Source organism: Gopherus flavomarginatus, chromosome 4 (genome assembly GCF_025201925.1).
Source record: "Gopherus flavomarginatus isolate rGopFla2 chromosome 4, rGopFla2.mat.asm, whole genome shotgun sequence".
NCBI classification, from domain to species: Eukaryota; Metazoa; Chordata; order Testudines; family Testudinidae; genus Gopherus; species Gopherus flavomarginatus.
The window spans coordinates 51,472,871-51,492,662 of NC_066620.1; the positions used below are offsets into that span (position 1 = coordinate 51,472,871).

At 38.2% G+C, this 19,792-nt stretch overlaps 1 protein-coding gene across 2 annotated transcripts in view; it reads left to right on the plus strand.

Moving 5' to 3' along the window:
- Nucleotides 1–19,792, plus strand: part of SPATA17 (spermatogenesis associated 17) — a 163,325-nt gene that overhangs the window by 76,043 nt on the left and 67,490 nt on the right. For both annotated transcript variants that reach the window (XM_050950250.1, XM_050950251.1), the window contains exon 7: nucleotides 16,799–17,002. In XM_050950250.1, the coding sequence (XP_050806207.1) occupies nucleotides 16,799–17,002 (204 nt within the window). The remainder of the gene's footprint in view (nucleotides 1–16,798; nucleotides 17,003–19,792) is intronic.

The window sequence follows — 19,792 nt, forward strand, 5'->3', positions numbered from 1 at the left end:
CCCTTTTAAATATAATTAATATTTTTAAAATAAGATTTTTTAATTTAATGTTTCTATTATGAATATGTACAATATATCTGCTTTTCTCTCTTTGTATTAGCGCACTCAGACATAAGCGTGCAGGTTTTACCTGGTCTCCCCTAAGTACATATTAGCAAGTAAATGTGGCAAATGGATTAAGAGGCAAATTTTCCAAAGTGCTGAGAAACTGTAGCTGCCTTTGAAATCAATGGAAGGTGAAGGAGCTCAGCACCTTAAAGGATTGTCCAAGCACTTCACAGGATTGGGTTTGAAAAGGCCATGCTTGATGGGACAAGGGACTGCATGTCTCAGTCACTGGATGATTCTAACAGCTCATATTCCCAGATGTGCTTGGGCACACAACACAATAGCAGTGAAAGTCAGACTTTTCTTATAGATGTATGATAGAACAAGTCCAGGGCTCTAGCAGCTCTGGAGACACTCTGTATGTCAAAGGCTCAAGTAACCTCTACTGTTATAACTGTCTGTGCCATTGGAAGAAGGAATAGCAAATCAGTGGAATAGTATTGCCTCACCCCGACCCGCTTTTCCTCCACACTGCCATGTAAGGTGATGGGAAATGTGTATTTTTTCTCCATTCTCCTTCTGCTCCTAAACAGTGGAACTGATTTTGCTCAACTTATTCTCTACCAAATTCATCTGTGAATAGAGACCAAGTATGGAAAATTGCAGCTCAAACGATGAAAATTTTCCTTCATGGCATTACTTCCACAGAGGCATAATGTGGGAGTTGTAAGCCTGGCCACACAGCCAAAGAACTTCTTTGAGCAGTACTGGCCATCTGGGTTGCCCCAAGCTCATAATCTCACACTGAAGGCCTCATCCATCTTTGGTTTCAAGCCCAGTACTTTCTTCTCTGGGATCCACCAAGCTGGGATCAGCTAGACTGATATTGTCAACAATTCCATGGGATCCTCTATTTATTCAAGAGCAGAAACACATGCAAATATGTGAGACCCTCTGTTCTAGAAAAGTTGGCTCATTCAGTTCTTCCTAGTGCTCCTGATTCAGGTACAGAATCTTCTGTTCGGCCATTTCTCTGCCTGGCTGGAAAACTTACCAGGGCAGTTTCATTCTCTGGGTATTGTGCCCTTTTGATTTTTTGTCCCTGTAGTCCTCAATCTCCTTCTTCTGTAACATCAAGAGAAGAGGGGTCCTCAGGAAGAGGGGGCTGGTAAGAAACCTGTGTCTTCATTGCGGATGAGCCCTAGGTTTGCACCTCCTGTAAAGATCAAGAAGACTGATTCTCCTAGTTCTGCAGTTTTACAGGATGTGACATCCATCACTTTGTCAGAGGAGGATACTGTTGAGAAGTCCTCTGAAATGCCCTATTGTTCCCCATCTCCTGAGGAGGCTGTGCTGACTGCCTCTTCCTCTCCTCTCAGTGATACTTAGGGTTCAATGGCTCAGTTTGTAGGGTATCAGTTTCTCTTGACATTCTTTTGGAAGCTCCTAAGCAGAGAATCCTCATAAGCTCCTTGATAACAGAGCTTCAAGAACAAGGTAGGTTTCCCTATTAAAGCCTGCTTGTTAGAATCTGCAAAAGAAGTGTAGAATCATTCTGCTTCAACTGTCTCTGCCTCAGGGAAGCTCAACTCCTTCTATTGAATACTGAGAGAATAATTAGAATTATTTTTTTCTACCTTTTACCTTGGCATTTTAATGATCTCAGCAGTGGTTGGAAAGTCTAATTTGGGAAAGGTGTCTTCCTTTCCTGGGAAAAAGGAATGTAAACACTTTGAGCTTTTTGGAAGGAAGGACCACTTCTTGGCAGCCTTGACTTTCTGTGCTTCTAATTACTAAATAGTGAGGGAAGGTATATATATTTTTTTATGGTCCAAGATGTCTTCAGCACTTTCCTGAGGTCAGAAACAGAAATTTTTGGAGTGCTTTTAAGAAGGTCAAGAAGTGTCAAAGCATACCGTTAGGGCTTTTTAAAAAAAAATCTCTGATATAGCTTCTAAATCTCTAGCTACAGCTTCTCACTTATAGGAACACTCCTACCGTCAGAATTCAGATTGTTCTGCTGAAGTGCAAGGCCAAGGGTACTGTCATGCAGTTTGAAGGTTCTGACCTGATCAGTTTAAAAGCTGGTGAGCCTCTGTTATTCAGGAGATCAGTTTAGGTGATTACATGGTCCCATCTTATCTTAAAATCTATAAAAATCTATGAAGTTTTGTTAGGAAACCACAAATAACAAAACAAAGTTGCTACTTTTTGGACTGGCAGTAGTCCTTATGATTTTCAACCAGTGTTTAGCTGTGATGCAGTCCAGCTACTGCATCAGGGACTTAGTATGCTTAAGCAACTGGCTTTCAAAAGGCCAGTCTTATATCAGGGTCATTCATGCCCTGCAGGAGATTTTCATAGCTTGAGAGTAAACACTGATAAATCTATACCGACTTGTGCTCATAGTAACTACCCTGGGCTTGAAGAGGTTTTGTGTCTGCCTTCCTTAAGACAGATTCTTTAGTCCATGAACTTAGCCAGGCCCACACTGGAAGGCCTGGTAAGATTCTATGTTTGGATATAAGGCCTAATTTCCAGCTATACCTTTGTCAATTCACTTTCAAGGCTATGGATGCATTGCTTGCAAGGTTGTTGAGTTTGCTGTACAGACCTATAGCTCACTTTCTGAATAAGGTAAAGGTGTAGCTTTTCTGCTTCAAGTTGAGGGTTTCATAGGCTTTTATATCAGTTTTGTCTTTTTTTCTTTATTACTGTTACTGTAGAAATCATAATTGAGCCACTGATTTGCAGCATTCAGTGACTCACTCACATATAGGATTATCTACTGATTTATGATGTTTGTAAATTCATGCAGAAAAAAAAAGAATACCTTCAGGTCTCTTTTCAGTTCTGCTGTGTCTGAAAGAGTGTTGAAGATTAATTTACCACAAGTCAAATAACTACTGAGTACATTGTTAGTTTTCTCAATTCCATTTGTTCCTGTAAACAGGGACCATAACAAATAGGTATGGTACTGAGGGACTGATTTTCCTCTCATTTACACCAGTGTAAATCAGAAGCTAAGTCCACTGAAATCAGTGAAGTTAAATCAGGATAAAACTTTATAAATAATTTCCTTACCAAAGCCTAATAATGAATATTCAAAAGGCACACCTGATTAATCTAGTGTGGTCCTGTAAGCACTTGAAAAACAATTGGTCTGAAGTGACACTGTTTGACACCCACTCAGTCTTTGGACACCTAGCAGTTTTATTCTTATAAAGGTGAGGACTCAGTAGATAAAGCACTGGCCTCTGATCTTTGAATCCATAGTTTAAGAGGCAAGGCTGCAGGTTTGGTCATTTGAGCTTAGTCCTAATGAACAGTCCACATCATGGCCATACATAATTTGTTACTATTGGCAGTCTATGCTTAGGAAAGGCCAAGGACTGTGCTTGAAGAATGAATTAGTTCTTACCTTTTACATTTTATTTCCTCCCTCTTTACCATTATACCTATTATTATTCTATCTCTAAAACATTCCTGGGCTGAAATTATCATTCATCCTAGGTACTCATATTTCCTGGAGATAAAAAAAATGTAACCACTTGAGTTCAAAAGTAGAGGCACCCCCAATCACCTGTCTGTGGGTGTTTTATACACACTCCTCACCTACTTGTCACCAAGTCAGATGTCTCGCGTGCCTTTCCAAAGCTTGTACCATTATAGATTCCATTTAAATTAAAAAGGGAGTGTGAGCTTTTCTAGCTCTCCAACAGACTTTCAGTTACATTTTAATAGTATTAGTAAGTAATGTACTTTTCTCTTTGCTTTATAGTTCTATATTCTGTTTTCATAAATGATTATTTTCAAAGGATTCACAGTCTACATTAAGTCTGTCTTACAGTACTTGCCAAATATATGTTTGATCAGCAAGTCTCATTGGTCTTGCTGTGCCACATCAAAGTCATCTTTGGCATATACATTCACCTGCATATGGTGGTCTAGACTGTGCCAGCCTCTGCACAGGGCTGCAAGATAGAAGGGTCACAAGATCTTGTTGACTCACCCTTTGTGCCCCAGGTGCGGGGGGGCCCCAGGCATAATTACAGTCTTTGTGCTCTCCTAAGAAATGCTGTTCTTGTCTAGTGCTGCTGCCTGTGCCGATTAACCCAAAGGGAGTGGGATGAGGTGGGAATGGCCCAGCCGCTGGGTTCATGCTGTACCCTCTAAAAATATAATGCAGTAACAGGGATCCCTGTGGCCTCTTGGAGACATTGTTCCTGGACAAGAAACAATAGCTCCTGGAGCTCCTGCTAGGCACAACATTGCTAGGCACTTCACTGCTACTAGGCATACAAAGGAGGGCCATGTGTTCAAATAATAGTTGAGACCTGTATTTTTGTAAAATCACTCTTTAAAAATTCCTGCTACCTAAAGGTCCTTTTTCTGCATCAAAATTGTATAATCTGTGGTTTGTTTTCTCCAGGCAATGCACCAGTTGCTGCAGTCCTGTGGGTAGCATTAGTGGCAGACTTTAAGTGATAGGCTGAGTGTCCTATGAAACGTGTATATAGCAAAGATCTGTGAAAAAGTTCTCTTCTGTGTATTACTGTCATTTGTGCCAGCAAGAGGCTGGGATTATTCCACTGGTGAGTAATTGAACAGAGGGAAAAAATGAGGAGTCCTTGTGGCACCATAGAGACTAACCAATTTATTTGGGCATAAGCTTTTGTGGGCCATAACCTACTTCATCATGCATCTGATGAAGTGGGTTATAGCCCACGAAAGCTTATGCCCAAAAAAATTGGTTAGTCTCTAAGGTGCCACAAGGACTTCTGGTTGTTTTTGCTGATACAGACTAACGCGGCTACCCCTCTGAAACCTGAACACAGAGAGTTATAAGTTGAATGCCAACTTTCAGCTTGGTGCTGTGCAAACACAGAAGACAGAATCCATGCCCCAAGGAATTTACAATCTTGAACAGTTATAGAGTAAACTGTTCAGACACAGAGCATGACATTTATCCCTGGTACAACTCAACTGAAGTCAATCTAATTATTATAGGGTTAAATTTGGCCAATATACAGTAGTGCATTTGGTGCTAATATGAGCTTGAGGTGATGCAGGAATCTTGTGGAGGTAATTTTTGAAAATATACTATGAGAATAAGTATATTGTAAGGAGGAGAGAAAAGTCATTTGGTGTACAAGAAGAGGGAGATTGGGGATGGGATGAAAGAAGGCATGAAGATGAAGTACCATACATTTCTCAACAGCAACCCTTCTGGTTGATTAAGAAGTGGCATAGATGGTATCCCAGCTTTAATGAAACTTCAAGATGACTGATGTATACACTGATTCCTTGGTTTCCCAGCTCTTGGGCAAGCAAATACAGTTAAGGTAATGTCCCCTCAGTTAACTTACACAGAATTTGCTCCCTGTTAGATTTTGTCACTTGGAATCTGGTAAATACTGCTATATTGACAGGTATTACCTGTCCAAGAATGAGCATGATCAGTGCTGCTCTGACCTTTAATAATATCTCTCCTCTACTTTTCTACCCATCATGTTTTCTCCCTCTTCTCTAGTTCCTCTTTTTCTTCCATATGCATATCTTAATTGCCACTGAAGCCTGAAGCCATGCCTCAACATTTTCCTCTTTGTTGCGGCTTTACCCTTTTCCTACTTCTTTTCTATTCTTTCCTTTGTCACACTGCTCCATCCTCTCTTCTTTCTTCTCTTCCACACAGCATTATGTCCATTCATGAAAATCTCAGCTCATTGTTTACTGGTCCCATTGTAACCAGTGAGGTAACTCAGCTATTCACACTATCCCCGTGCAGTTTATTTGCATTGTGAAATCATACTGGCTTAACTAAAATGAATTTTCAAATGAACCAGTCAGAATGTGTTATTGCAGGGAAGAGAGCATCACTTGTATACGCAAAGAAACAGACAGACATATAGAGACCCTGCAGGTTAGTGGAACACTAGTTTACTTAATCACATGTATATGTTCTTGGGGAAATAAAAGTATTTCTCTTTTTAGCAGCTGTTTCTTATGTTGTCACAAAATCCCATATAATTGTCCAGATCTGTTCTGTAAAGAAGAGCTTCTATCAACTCTCACATTCACCTGTATAACTGATAGCACTTACCGTATTCTAACAGAATGTCATTGGATAATTAGAGGGATTTGTTTCCAATCCTTTGGGAGAAATGGTGTGGCCAAGCCAAATTGCCTTTTATGACCGGTGTTTTCGTCTTTATGGGAGGGATGATGTTAGTAAATAGTAAATGGAGTTATAATTTGCAATTTACAAATGCAGAAACTGAAGCACAGGAGATTGTGGTGGGACAGGTTCTCACTCCAGTCAATAAGGGGTTAAAGAGCTCCTCTTGGCATAATCAGCCCTGGCTCGGCCCACCTGTGATGCCTGTCAAACCTAGAGGAGGGCAGCTCCTGAAAAGGGATGATCCAAGCCCAGTGCAGGGTGGCACTCAGAGGTAAGAGAGCTAGAGCTCCCTAGCCCCACAGAAGGGACTGATTACCAGGAGAAGGCTGAAGAGCTTCTGCCACCTAGGCCCTCCAAAGAAGTGGAGGGACCTTCTTTACTTTATTTTCACTTTTTGTTTAGAATCCAGAGTGCTTAGCATAGGTCCTTTGGACACAACGGGGGCCCAGAGCCTCTTCATAGAGACTACTGACCTCTTACCTTGTGAGGAACTGCTGGGGTAGACTGGACTGCTCTGTGGGTGGCACTGTTATTTGGTTTGCCCTTACCATTTTTTTGGAATGTTGTTAGACCTAGAAGGGGAGTTGCCACCTCTCAAAAACTTAAGGCTGGATGACCACTTTGCATTCTAAACTAGCAAACAGTGACACCTACAGTCAGAGAAGAATGTCTGTGACAAGAGAGGTGCTCATTCTCACCCACTGGGGTGCCATAGAGGTACAACCTATGACAAGGAGTAAGGACAAAATTTTCAGAAATAAGTGACTTGTTTTTCAAAAATACAGGGAACCAACAACACCTGGTCAACAGGAGCTCTTGGGTGTTTGGCATTTTTGAAAATCAGGCCACTTAGACACTTTTAAAAAATAATCTTGCCCTAAGGTCAAATAGGAAGTCCATGAGAGAACCTGGAATGTTCTCCTGATTCCCAGCTCTGTTTCCTCACTGTGGGAACATTGTTTTATATTCCACCATTCACACATCCAAGTTCTCATCCCTGATCTGGTTGCCAAGATGCTGGATTAGAATTAGAATAAACAGAATAAAGTGTCAGTCAGACACAGAATCCATGAAAGATTGATGATGTATTTATGGGGTAGCCTTAATCTTTGCAGGAGATTGGGCTGTGGTGTCTTGGCTGGGTACCCCAGCTTTTGTGTTCCCTATATTAGGACCTCAAAGTAGTTTATTCCTGTTTTATCCTGGGCTCTAAATTCTCCAGCAGCAGTTATTTATGTGAAGGGGCTTAAATATTCCACTATGATTTTGTTAGCTGCAATGGACCTCAATGTCTTTGCAGGATTTGTGTTTAGTTTTGTATTCCATGGCAAAGACTATCAGCCTCCAATATTTCCTCACTCCTGGCACTGTCTTTCCTTTAGAACATGATGGTGCCATTATTTTGGTATTAAACAAAAATGTTAGATTGGAGGGATTGAACTAAACCTTTCAATGTGAAAGCAGAATAACAATAACGAATGTTTCTATTTCTCTGTTTAAACAGAATATATATTATCTGGAGGACAGGTAATTAATCCCACTTGCGAGAAAATACTCTACTCATCACTCATTTATGACTTCTTCATTTTCTGAATAAATGGTTTATCACAAACACATCCAATATAGACCCTGCTATAGGTAATAGGCTGGATCCTCCAGTCCTTTGCAGACAAATCTCCTATTGAAATCAAGTGAGCTTTTGCATAGAGACTGCAGAATCAGGCCCAATATATTAATTGGATACAGTTGACTAAACAGTCACCTTGCATATACCGGTGCAACACTACTGGGCTCAGTGGTGTGACACCTGGATAAAGAACTAATTCAGAACTGATTAAAGTCAGTGAACATTTTGTTATTGACCTTAGTGGTAGCAGAATCAGATACTAAAATAGGGATCTGGGGCTGGTTTGTAACATTTTTCAAACTGAATATGTTGGTTCTACATTTCTTCAAATTTTATGTAACATATATTTTGTGTAATTAAAAAAATACAGATTATTCTTATTTGTGAGAAGACATCTTCTGAAATAGATTAAATTTCTTTGATGTTTCATATTTGACCTCATACACCTACTTGGTGCTATCATAGTTTTTATATAGAGTTTTGTAGAGGATTTTTTCCAAATATATTTTGTGTTAAACATAATATCCTTTTATTTTATTTTCATTTTGTATGCAATAACTCCGTAGTCTGTTGCAATCCAGTAATCTATACATTTGAAATCATTTTTAAAAACAAAACATAAATGGCTTTGAAATCATTTCAACAAGGTTTTTCATTCTGAATCATTAATATTTTAAAGTAGTTCTTCTGCCTCCTAAAAGAAACTATATCTGGGGATTAACAAGATTGTTCACTGGAATTCATATGGAAGCATAACTGCAGTAGCTGAGAAATGATCATGTTTCCTTTTAGTTCTCAGCAAGAGTAATTGAATGTTGAATATCTTACTAAACACTGGACTGTGACAGTGTGTTAACACTCTGACTATCTCCTAACAGCAGGGCAATTATTTGCTGAGTGGGATTTTTATAAATCCCCTGGCAGTAGTATGTCCTGATAATTATGATGAAGTGCACTGGTCAGTGTTGATTCAGCAATCCCATCTCTAGCAAATATTTCATTCACAGCTCTCCTTCATGTTTTTACTTTTATGGCTTTAAAAATCTATTCCCTCTTTTCTCAACTTGCTTTGTTTTTAAAAATTAAAATGGAGCACAAAAGTATTTCCAAGTTAATGCCCTATCTTATTGGGTTGCTCTCTCAGTCCCTCAAAACAACTACAGTTCATAACATAATATACTGTATATTGAGGAAAGAGTCATCTGACTCCTGGTTAAATGAGCAGCATGAGAAAGTAAAACTTTATTTTAAGCCCTTATCCTGGCAGTCAGTCAGCCAGACATTCTGCCTTGAAGTTATTTTTTTCAGAAATAAATGATTGTTAAAAAGCGACATTTACATATATGATGTTTATATATGCGATAATTATTTTAGCCTTCCAGCACTCATGTGGGAACGTATTTAACTCAGAACATTCCTTTACTTGAAGCTTGATTAAAATATATTGAGACATATGACGTATTTTTAAGATAGGAGGAAAAATTCGCTAAAGATTTCATGATTGCACTTTATCTGAAAACCAGCTCCACTCCTTTTTAATTTTACATATTTATGCACATTTACTGTTTACCAGTTACAGCTACCAGCATGTGCTTTGTTGTTTAAAACTATATGATCTATTTTAGTATCTAAAAGACAAGAAATTAGTCAACTAAAGAATCCGTATATTCCTAACTAAAAATACCAAAACCACCCTCTTCCCTATATCATCCCGTTCACTAATCCTCACTGAGCAATCACACAATCATCTTCCCTCTCATGCCTTCCTCATCCCTTGTTACATTGTCTAATTTCACTTGAAAGATCCTAGGGCAGAGATCATGTCATCTCTTTATTCTGAGATGTACCTAGTAAACCTGTGGGTACAGATGGAAACTATAAATAATAAACATAATGAAATTAAAAGTTAGAAAAGATATAAACATGGATGCTCCACAGCCTAGCCCAAACTCAGTGACAAAAATGATATTGAATAGAAAAAAATTCAGATATGGTGTTCATTAAATTAATGAATTTGCATTTTTATCATATCTTTGTTTCTTTCTCCATGTACCATACTTAATTATGAAGATAAAAATGATTGGAAGAAAGCTAAATGATAGATTGTTAGAATTGCAAAATGATTCAAAATATTAATGTAATGCTAAGGATGACTGGGTAACAAATGGTACATTTGCTAGTATGCTTGACCTGGCACAATTAATATTCTAGGTTATGCTTGGGTTTCCATGATGGAGGGTCTGATAGGGAGAATTCCAAGGAAAAAATATATATCTATTGTATAACTCATTTCTCTCTCTCACCTCCCGCCCCCAAACGAGTTAGAATCATAGCCTTAAAAAAATCTGTGCTTTTCACACCTCATTTGCCATATTCACCACTGGGCCACCATTCAGCAGAAGGGCCTGATGCAAGGAGGTCAGTAAGAAGCTATTAGCAGAGTCCCCTCCTGAGATTTCTTTGGTCTTATTGAGTAGGAAGTTAGCATGACAGTACTGCAAATAACTCAGTTGTAGGTTTTTTAACAGTTAGCACAGATTTCCCCATAGTGCTTGTCACTTCAGAAAATTGTTCCTGAAAATGAAATCCCAGAAAGCCAGCATTGACAGAAGCCCTACTCAGTTGTGCAGAACATGATACAGAAAAATGTGTCATGCTCCCCACAGGCTAGGTGTGATTTTTGTAACCTATAATAATATTTGGGGTGGGGTGGGGGAGGGAAATCACAGTCTACTTACAGAAATTGGCTAAAAAAGTGTGGGGGGAATTGGAATCAAGGTACTAGATAATTTCATAAGACTGCTAATTTACTACCATTATCAATAAGCTTATGAAAAGCAACATTAACTATGATGATCTTATAGTTGAGGGAATATTATATTAAGGTCAGAAAAAAAGAGAATAAGATACGAATTCTAAAATACTGTGTCAGGCTGCTTTAAGATAAAAGATGCGACTAACAGTCAAAGGTTCCAAACCTGCAACTTCTTGCACTCATGAACACTGCTGTGACCCAATAAAATGAATAGGGATCTGTGGGTACAGAAGACAGCCTGTGTGCAAGAAGATGTAGGAACAGAGCTTTGATTTGCTGAGATGTGTTAACTGTATCAGAACAATAGTTATAGATGGGCCAGAACTGGAACACTGAATCCAGCCTTTTTTCACAAATATTCCACAAGTTCAAGCCTGGATCTGAAATTTGCAGCTCAGGCCAATCTACATGATGGGCCTGAACAAGCATATATTAAATCCAAACACTGTCACAAATTTGGGGTAAATTTTGTATTTCGCTTTTAATATAGATCTGAACTCTGCAGCTTTGGCTGATACGCTAGTAATTAATACATTTATCAGAACACTAGCATATATAAAATTAAACTTTAAAATAATTAATGATTACTTGAAAAAATGATAAAAATTGAAGTACATCTGGTAACAAACTTTGTCCAGGTCCCACAGAGAAATCAAACTGTAGAGACCCTTGTATTTGTGCAGAGTCCCATTGCTTCACTACGACCGCATGCAGGCCAAATTCTTTTTCAGAATTGGGGCCATTATTTGCATGTCTTAATTAAACTGGTAGTTTGTAAAAGTGAACTATAAAAAAGCAGCCTTTACGTTATTATTTTAGCAATAATAATCTGAAATATATTAAACTATACTTTCCTATTCTGCCACTATAAAGTGCAAAATATCTGAATAAAGTCCTGTAAAGCATATGCAGGAACTCTATACAGATTACAAAATGCAGTTTCAGAAAGCCATTACGCTTACAGGGGTATTTGCATTTTTCCATCTCGTCTATGTATACACGTAAATGTGAAATAGTTCAATAACAGTGTTTAATGGGTAGATAACAGATAATGACTTAAAAGTTGTTCCTGATTATAGTTCTTTTAAAAAAAAAAAGATAATTTATGATCATGTTAAAGCTGGTTGTATTTCCTATTTCTAATATAGGAAATTCAGGGCTAATTTTAGAAGAAAGCTAGCTTACACAAATTTAAATCATCTGCCTTTGGCTAAGTTATAGCAGCACCACCATTCTTCCTGGTGACAAAATTAAATTTGCATCCAATATGGGTTATTAAGATTTTACAGAAATATATGTATGTAGCGAAGTAAATATGGAATATAAATGACAGAATTAGATTCATATGTACAATTAAGCTTTTGTGAAAAATAGTATGTATAATTCAAATAGGAATAAAGGTAACAAGCAACTCTTGAATCCAGAAAATTTTTATATCATGTTCATGTGTTTTCCTGAAAAATAAAAAACTAAATTAAATAAATATATTTGCTGAGCAAGACCAGAAGTAAATTTCAAAAGCAAATGGGAAAAAAAATACATCTTAAGTTGCAAAGAATCCTGTGGCACCTTATAGACTAACAGACGTTTTGGAGCATGAGCTTTCATGGGTGAATACCCACTTCTTCAGATGCATGTGTGGATGTATGCATGCATCTGAAGAAGTGGGTATTCACCCACGAAAGCTCATGCTCCAAAACGTCTGTTAGTCTATAAGGTGCCACAGGATTCTTTGCTGCTTTTACAGATCCAGACTAACACGGCTACCCCTCTGATACTTGACATCTTAAGTTAACCTTTAAGAGCACAAACAAGCATGGGTGAAATTCAGTTCACCTTCATAAAGCCAAAGTAAGGGAGCTTTATGGGCATTAAGTCCATTGTGATTAGAGAAGTTAAACTCAACCCTCAACGGAGTGCTATCACAGTCTGAACAAGGCTGCTACTTAAACCTATTGGCTGGATTAGTGACCACAACGTCCCTGCAGCACTTTTGCAGAGTGTTAGGGACAATAGAATCCTCTAATTACAGACCTTGTGGTCCCTTTTCTAGGCTTCGCTGCAGGAGTCAGAATGGGGGGAAAAAAGGGGGTGATGCTCTTCCAAGCTCTGACCAAAACATAACCTCCACCCACGTGAGGTACAAAAATGAGATGTTGCTCATTGTACACTGGGCAGATGTTGAAAATATGATTATGTGCTTTCTGAGACATTCTTAAAATGCTACAGCAACACAACTGCAGTGCTGCAGCTGTGCCGCTGTAGGGCTTCAGTGTAGGCACTACAATAACAGAAAGGATTGTCCCATCGCAGTAAGAAATCCACCTCTCCAAGAAGTGGTAGCTAGGCTTACAGAAGAATTCTTCTGTTGACCTAGTGCTGTCTACACTAGGGGTTAGGTTGCCTTAACTACATCTCTGAGGAGTGCAGATGTTCAGTGTAGACCAGCCCTGAGCTTCCTGGTCTTCAGCTTCCCTTTGGTGGAACTTGAAAGTGCTCATGGGTTCTGCCAGGTTCCTTGGGGGTTGGTTCCTTCATTGGGGAAGAAAGTAAGGCCATGTCTACACTATGGGAGCTACAGCATTAAATTACATTTGAGTGAATTTTTCACACCTGAGTAATGTAGTTATGTTGACCTAACTTTTAATTGTAGACTAGGCCTAAGAGATGGTATCTCCCAAACTCTACTCACTTATGACACCAAAATGAGACCTTACCTAAAGTAAACCATGCTGATCTGTTGAACTGCCATCTCCATTTTTACACGAGAAATGAAAGTCATTTGAATTATCATCACTGGGCATCTGAGCTAACACCTCATTGAGAATAATGTTGCAGTTCACACTTCTCAGGGCTATTGTTCCTGGCTCTCTGCAGACTCATGTAGACATCTCTGCATCAGTTACATTTGGATCACATTTCTGAGGTTTTCTCTGTAACCGTAACAGCTGAAGACTTTAGTTTCATTTTTAAAAGAAAAAGCTGAGAACAAGATAATCTCGGATAGGAGGCAGTAGGCCAAAGGGCCCTGTTCCAAGAATTACTCAGTGGTTAGGGCATGAGCTTAGGATGTGAGACACCTGAGTTCAATTCCCTACTCCACCATGGACTTCCTGTCTGTACTTCAATTTCCCATCTGAAAAGAGTGGATACTACTTCCCTACCTCAGACTACAGAGGTTTATGAAGATAAATACATTAAATATTATGAAGCACTGTAAGATCTACTGATGAAAAACACTATATAGGAAATAGGCATTACAATTATTATTACTGTTCCCTCCCAAAGCAACCCTGTATGCTAATCTATGCAGAGCCACTTTTAGAGACTCCCCTCCACAGCACACTGGCCCCAATTCAGTAAAACATCCCTTTTGTTTGTATTATGATAGTGCCTAGAAACACCAATCAAAGATCAGAATCTCATTGTACAGTCATGTAGCAAGGAAGACAGTCCCTGCCCCACAAAATTCAATCTAGGTGATAGACAGGGTACAACTCATGAACACAACAGACCCATTAGGTGGGGAGTGGGTTGGGAGAGAAAGGGAACAGTAGAATGAACAGAGTTTTGTAGAAAGCAGAAGTTACAGGTCATCACTTGCCTAACCAATGCTAAATGGAAGCGATCCATAGCATCACAGAAGTGTTAGGTTTTGAGGAATGATTTAACAAAGGATGAGGAGGTGGCTTTGTGAATTGTGATGCGGAGTTTTTTCCATATAGCAGGTGAGGGGCATGGAATAAAGCAGGGAAGGTGCTTGAGTGAGAAATGGACAAGCGGCCAGTTGAGGCTGCCATTATTGGCAGGGCAAAGGCAAGGCTGGACTATGGATTCTTGCACTGACATGTCCATTCCTCTGGACACCATGTTACATCCCCCACATGGATCCCAACTGGTGTGGAGGGCCTTGAACAGACCTTCTGTTCTGTATGATTTTAATATTAGGTGCATAACAAACATATAGTGGAAGTTCATGCAGTAATTGTGCAGCAATACAATAAAAGCCAGAGACTGTCTTTGGAAACATCTATTAATCTAGCTCCTGCAGTTCATTAAGTATTTGCAAGCAAATACAAGTTACAGACAGGCTTATCTATAAAATGCTGTGAAAATAGTCAATAAGAGTCTGAAATGAATCTGAAACATTCTGAGATGATTTTGGGAATCTAAGAGACATTCAAATATAGAGCAAAATCAGAGGGTGCAGCTGAACTGCAGAGAACAGATCACAGGGTGGCCTGCAATTCTCCATTCCCTCCTGTGATCCTGCTGCAGCTTCTGGACAAGGCCAGTGCTCCTGTGCTGTGTTAGATTGGGTTGGTGCAAATGTCTCCTGGCCATGCCCTCATCCATCCATGTCCTCTTTTTCCTACTACCCTAGCCCCAGGGGAATGGAGAGAGTGGTGTGAGAGAGTTACACTGAGATAATTACAATGGCTTTAGGGCCAAAATACTCAGATAGGCGAATCCGTCCCATATAATTTAACAGCAATATTAAAAATAAGCAATCATCTATGCATATCTACATACATTAAACAATATGTTTCATAAAGGTCTTATTTAAGTTTTTAACCCCATGAGTTGGAATTTCCCAGTGGGGGACACTAATGAAAAATGCATTAGAGCTAATTGGGGAGCTCTCAATCCTCCCAAGCGCAAGCTGTTAATACTTTATGAGGATCCTGATGCTCTACTTAATTTTCTCAGGGGGCCAAAATAGTTTTGCAGGAGGAAAAATGGCACATTATAAATGTTTACTCTCTCCCTCACACCTATTGCTCCCCCAAAGCAATGTCTTTGCCTGCTTTTTTTATTCAGTAGGTTTTGGCAATTAATAACCTGCTAAAAACAAAATTAAAAAATACTTTGGACAAACATGGTAAAAAAACTAAGAATTCTGCAAGCATATTATTTTTAAAAAAGCATTTATTATCTTTAGATTAATTTCTGGCACATGCACCTTTACACAGATATAATCTATTTGATCAAAAATGCAGTAGTTTTGTGCTGTGGGTTATAGTGGTTCTTATGTTTACTAAATAAGTTAATTATTAAAACTATGTTAAAGTTTATCTTTTTTCAACAATTAGTTTTATCTCTTTTTATGAGTTGCCTGAAAACAGATGGAAATATTTTCAGTTTATTATTATACAAAATGATTTGGAAATTGGTTTGGCATGTAACTTTTGGCCTGCTAGACATTTGCAAATTGCGAATAATGGATATTGCCAATTAACAATTTGAAATTATGGCTTTGTTGTTTAGTCACATAAGTAACATCATATTGTTACCAAATTACTGAATTTACAAAGTGGGCTTGAATTTTACAGCTTAATATACAGTTCAGAATACCTGTTTGACCTTAATATTCACTTTTCACAAGTGTTGAATGCTTGAATGTCTGCAGAAAGTTAACATCAAAGTGTTGCAAGGAAGATCGAACAAAATTTTGCTTTTTTATTCATGTGAATATTCATGGCATGGTTTTCCCCATTCTCATTCCATTCTAGTTGTGAGAATGCTGCCATTTGCTATTCTCTTGAAGCCAAATTGTGGTTCAACCATCATAGCAGTGCAGAGATATAAAGGTGCACATGGCATCTGTATTCCTCTTTTTCAGCATTTTTCAAAATAACAGATAATATATTTTGAAAACTATTTTTTCTATTATGGATTCTACTACTTTACATTACAAGATGTACATTCAATATTTTTTGTTTTAAACTAGAATGAGATTTGCCCAATATAATTATTAAGAGAAATTGTTATATTTGTATGGCTACTAGGTATGGAGGGAGAAGAATTGTATATGACTGGAGGAAAAGATGAGCTTAGTAGTCTCAGTTCTGCAACACGTGCCTCCGTGTGTAAAATTTACCCCTATGCAAAAGGCCAGCAGGAGGCCTATGCACCATGTAAATCCTGCTTAAGCCCTGTCTTAATGGGACATAAACGGTGCACAGGAACGTATTTCATCCAGAGTCCTTTCCACGTCAGTAGTCCTACTGAAACTTTTTTCTGAAACATTTGTTATATAGTTGTCTTTATCATTTTGATTTAAAGCATAAAAACAAACATATGTTTTAAATTATTTGAATTCAAGATAGCTCCATTTTCTCCTTAGATGCCAGGTGTGTACAACTCACCATTCAGACAATCACCTGATCCAATGGAAGTACGGTTACGGAAGGCAAGGCCTTTTAGCCACAGACAGCAACAAATAAAGAAGCACCTTACTGATGAGATTTCTGACTGGCCAACTTGTACAAGTGCCCTAACTTTCCCTACAATGAAGCCTCTTCCACCCATTGGCAGACAGAAACCTCAGGTAATGCATACCAATAACTCTTAGGCAACCAATTCTGCCAAATACTTTTGCAGGTAATGTTGTTCTTATTTTTATGTATTCATCATACTAGTTCAGGAGATAGACCTCTTTGAAAGAGGTCTATTTTCATTTTCAAGAAAGAGAACATAAAAAGGCAAGGAGATAGGGACCATGTAGACTGCATTTTTGTTCTTTGAAAAGATATGAACACTTGAAAATTCCAGTAAGAAACTACCATCTAGTTAACATCTCAACTGAAGCTCATCAGATGTAATACTTCCAATTGCACAAGTCTAAACATAATTCTGGGATGGTACAATTGGCATGCAGGAGAAATTAGATATGATATGAAGAGATAACCAGTTAAAAGAAAAACATTTTTAAAAAGCCAGATAACAACTAGAAAACAAAAATAACCATCACATTTACCTTTCTGTTAAGTTTTGCTTTTCATTCAAAGGCTAGGAAATATCCTCTCAACAGAAATGCTTTCTTCTCTTTTGTGTCCACTAGATGTGTGTCAGTTTTAATTAAAAAAGTTTTAACATGTTGTTCTGCATGATTCACCAAGCTGATAAAATCCCCTTTTTTGCTATCATGGTCTCTATTCCATATGGTGGTGACAGCATATGTTGCACATAGCTTATTATTTTGCTCGCGGGAAACATTTCAGAAATTTTCCTACTGTAGACAAGGCCCAGGATACAGTTATTTTATGTTTCAAGAGAGTCAATTTTTCACCCTCCTGTCATTACAGATTTTTCAGTTTGCCAGATCTGCTGAGCTTCCATTCCATTTGCCTCCCTTTTTCAAATTTAGTTTTGTTATTGCCTATAAAACTCTGAATGCTCTTTGGAATGCCTGACATATGCGTGGCATTCAATCCCATCCTCAATTTATCTCTTCAATGCAATTTTTAGCTAATAAGTAGAAAGAAAACACTCCCATACTAACTCCCTTCAGTAATTTTTGTTGAGTTTATCATTTTTGCTTCAGTAGTTAAATAGCAAGTGATGGTAACAAGTAGGTAATTTGTATTTTTGGGTATTTTACATATCCTCTGAAGTGCTGCTTTAACTGTCCTTACTCAGAGGGCGAAAGGTGCTATGCCTATCCTTCAGTGGGCTGTGACTGTATGCACTTTATGTCTCTAAGAATAGTGAAGATACTTTGCCTGATGTACGTTGCATAGGGATCATTTGAATGTCTTGAAACAAAGGGGGAAATGACAGTATTTTCACTGCTACTTTACTCTTGTAAGATCATTTTATTATTATGCAATGTGTTTATCTTGCAAGTTTCTGATCTGGTTGGAATATTTTATAGCACTTTATAAGTTTATATACACACGAGAGAGAGAGAGAGAGAGAGCGCACAATCGTACACAAATAGACTTTCAGAACAAATCAGCCTTTCAGAGCAAACCAGAAGAGTTCTGTTTATTTCCTGCACCCCAAAGAGGGAATTTACTATATAATACTTTAATCCTTTCGGTGCCCTGGAATGTACACTGTGGGGTAAATTATCAAAGCACAGTATGTGGATTTAGCTGTGTGTCTCTTATTGATGTTAATGGGAGTCACATGGCTAAATCCCTGCACACCACTTTGACAATTTAGGGTTGTATATCTCAGGAAAGGACATTGGTCTGAGCTGATAAAACAGCTGGACATGAAAACCCCTCAGAATGCACAGGTCTGAAAGTGGTCTAGTGTGACAATACAGGATTTAATCACTAGCCATCCTTGTGGCTTAGTTCTCTGTGACAACACTCTTCCACACTAGCTTTATTGTATGCATCAGACCCCGTGCTAGTCACTTGTGTTACATCACCACCTTTATAGATATCTCTAATGTGCTTTGCCCGCAAGCATGATATTGAAATGAGAATGGAATTTATGTATATTTAAGAGTACAAAAATTAAGTATCCATCACTTGTCTCTTAGGGAAATTGGTATTCTGCATTTTATAGGTAAGTACTGTGTATGTAAGATAACATATATAAGAGAAAACTTTTAACACTGCTGTTATCAATTATATCAGATCTATCACTTTTATTACTGAATTAACTAGACTTACAATCTTATGAAAGTACAGCTAATACTGAAATTAGTCATCTCTTCATTAAAGGACATTAAAAACAGCAAGCACATTGCTTTTTTTTTTAGGTTTTCCCCCAACCCATTTTTTTTTCTGACTGGCGGCTATGCTGGGGTGAGAGAAGGCATTGAGGAACTAACATGATTTCACTTAGAACAAAATATTTGTCGATCTGCCAACCCTTGACAAATCATCTAGTGGACCACTCCCTAGAAAGATGATTTATCCTACTCACCACAGTACTCAAACTGCACACAGAGTTTTTGTTTTGTTTTGTTTCCTGAGGGAGAAAACGGATTGGTTAACTCCCTCCCTTATCCCATCCTGATTCCCCATAAAAGAGGCTCCCTTCCTTTTGAAGCAGAGCTCCTGGGATGCTTGCAAGCACTGGAAGGGCAGAGATGTTTGTAAGCATCACAGTACTCACCAATCTTGATATTTAAGTTCTCAAATGCAAGTAGGTGAATGGATTTGCTCTCTATCTGTATTAGATGTTTCTAAACTGTTTATCTTCATGGTTTATAAGCTTCCTCCAAATATGTGATTCTGAGAAAGAGGAAAATCTGTAGAGTAGAACCATCTTAATATTTTAAAATTATATTCCACTTTCATTTATAATGACAGGGAATTATTTGAGGAAGTGCATAGTTACCCTTTTTCACTTCCATTAATAATTGCCCTACTCTGTT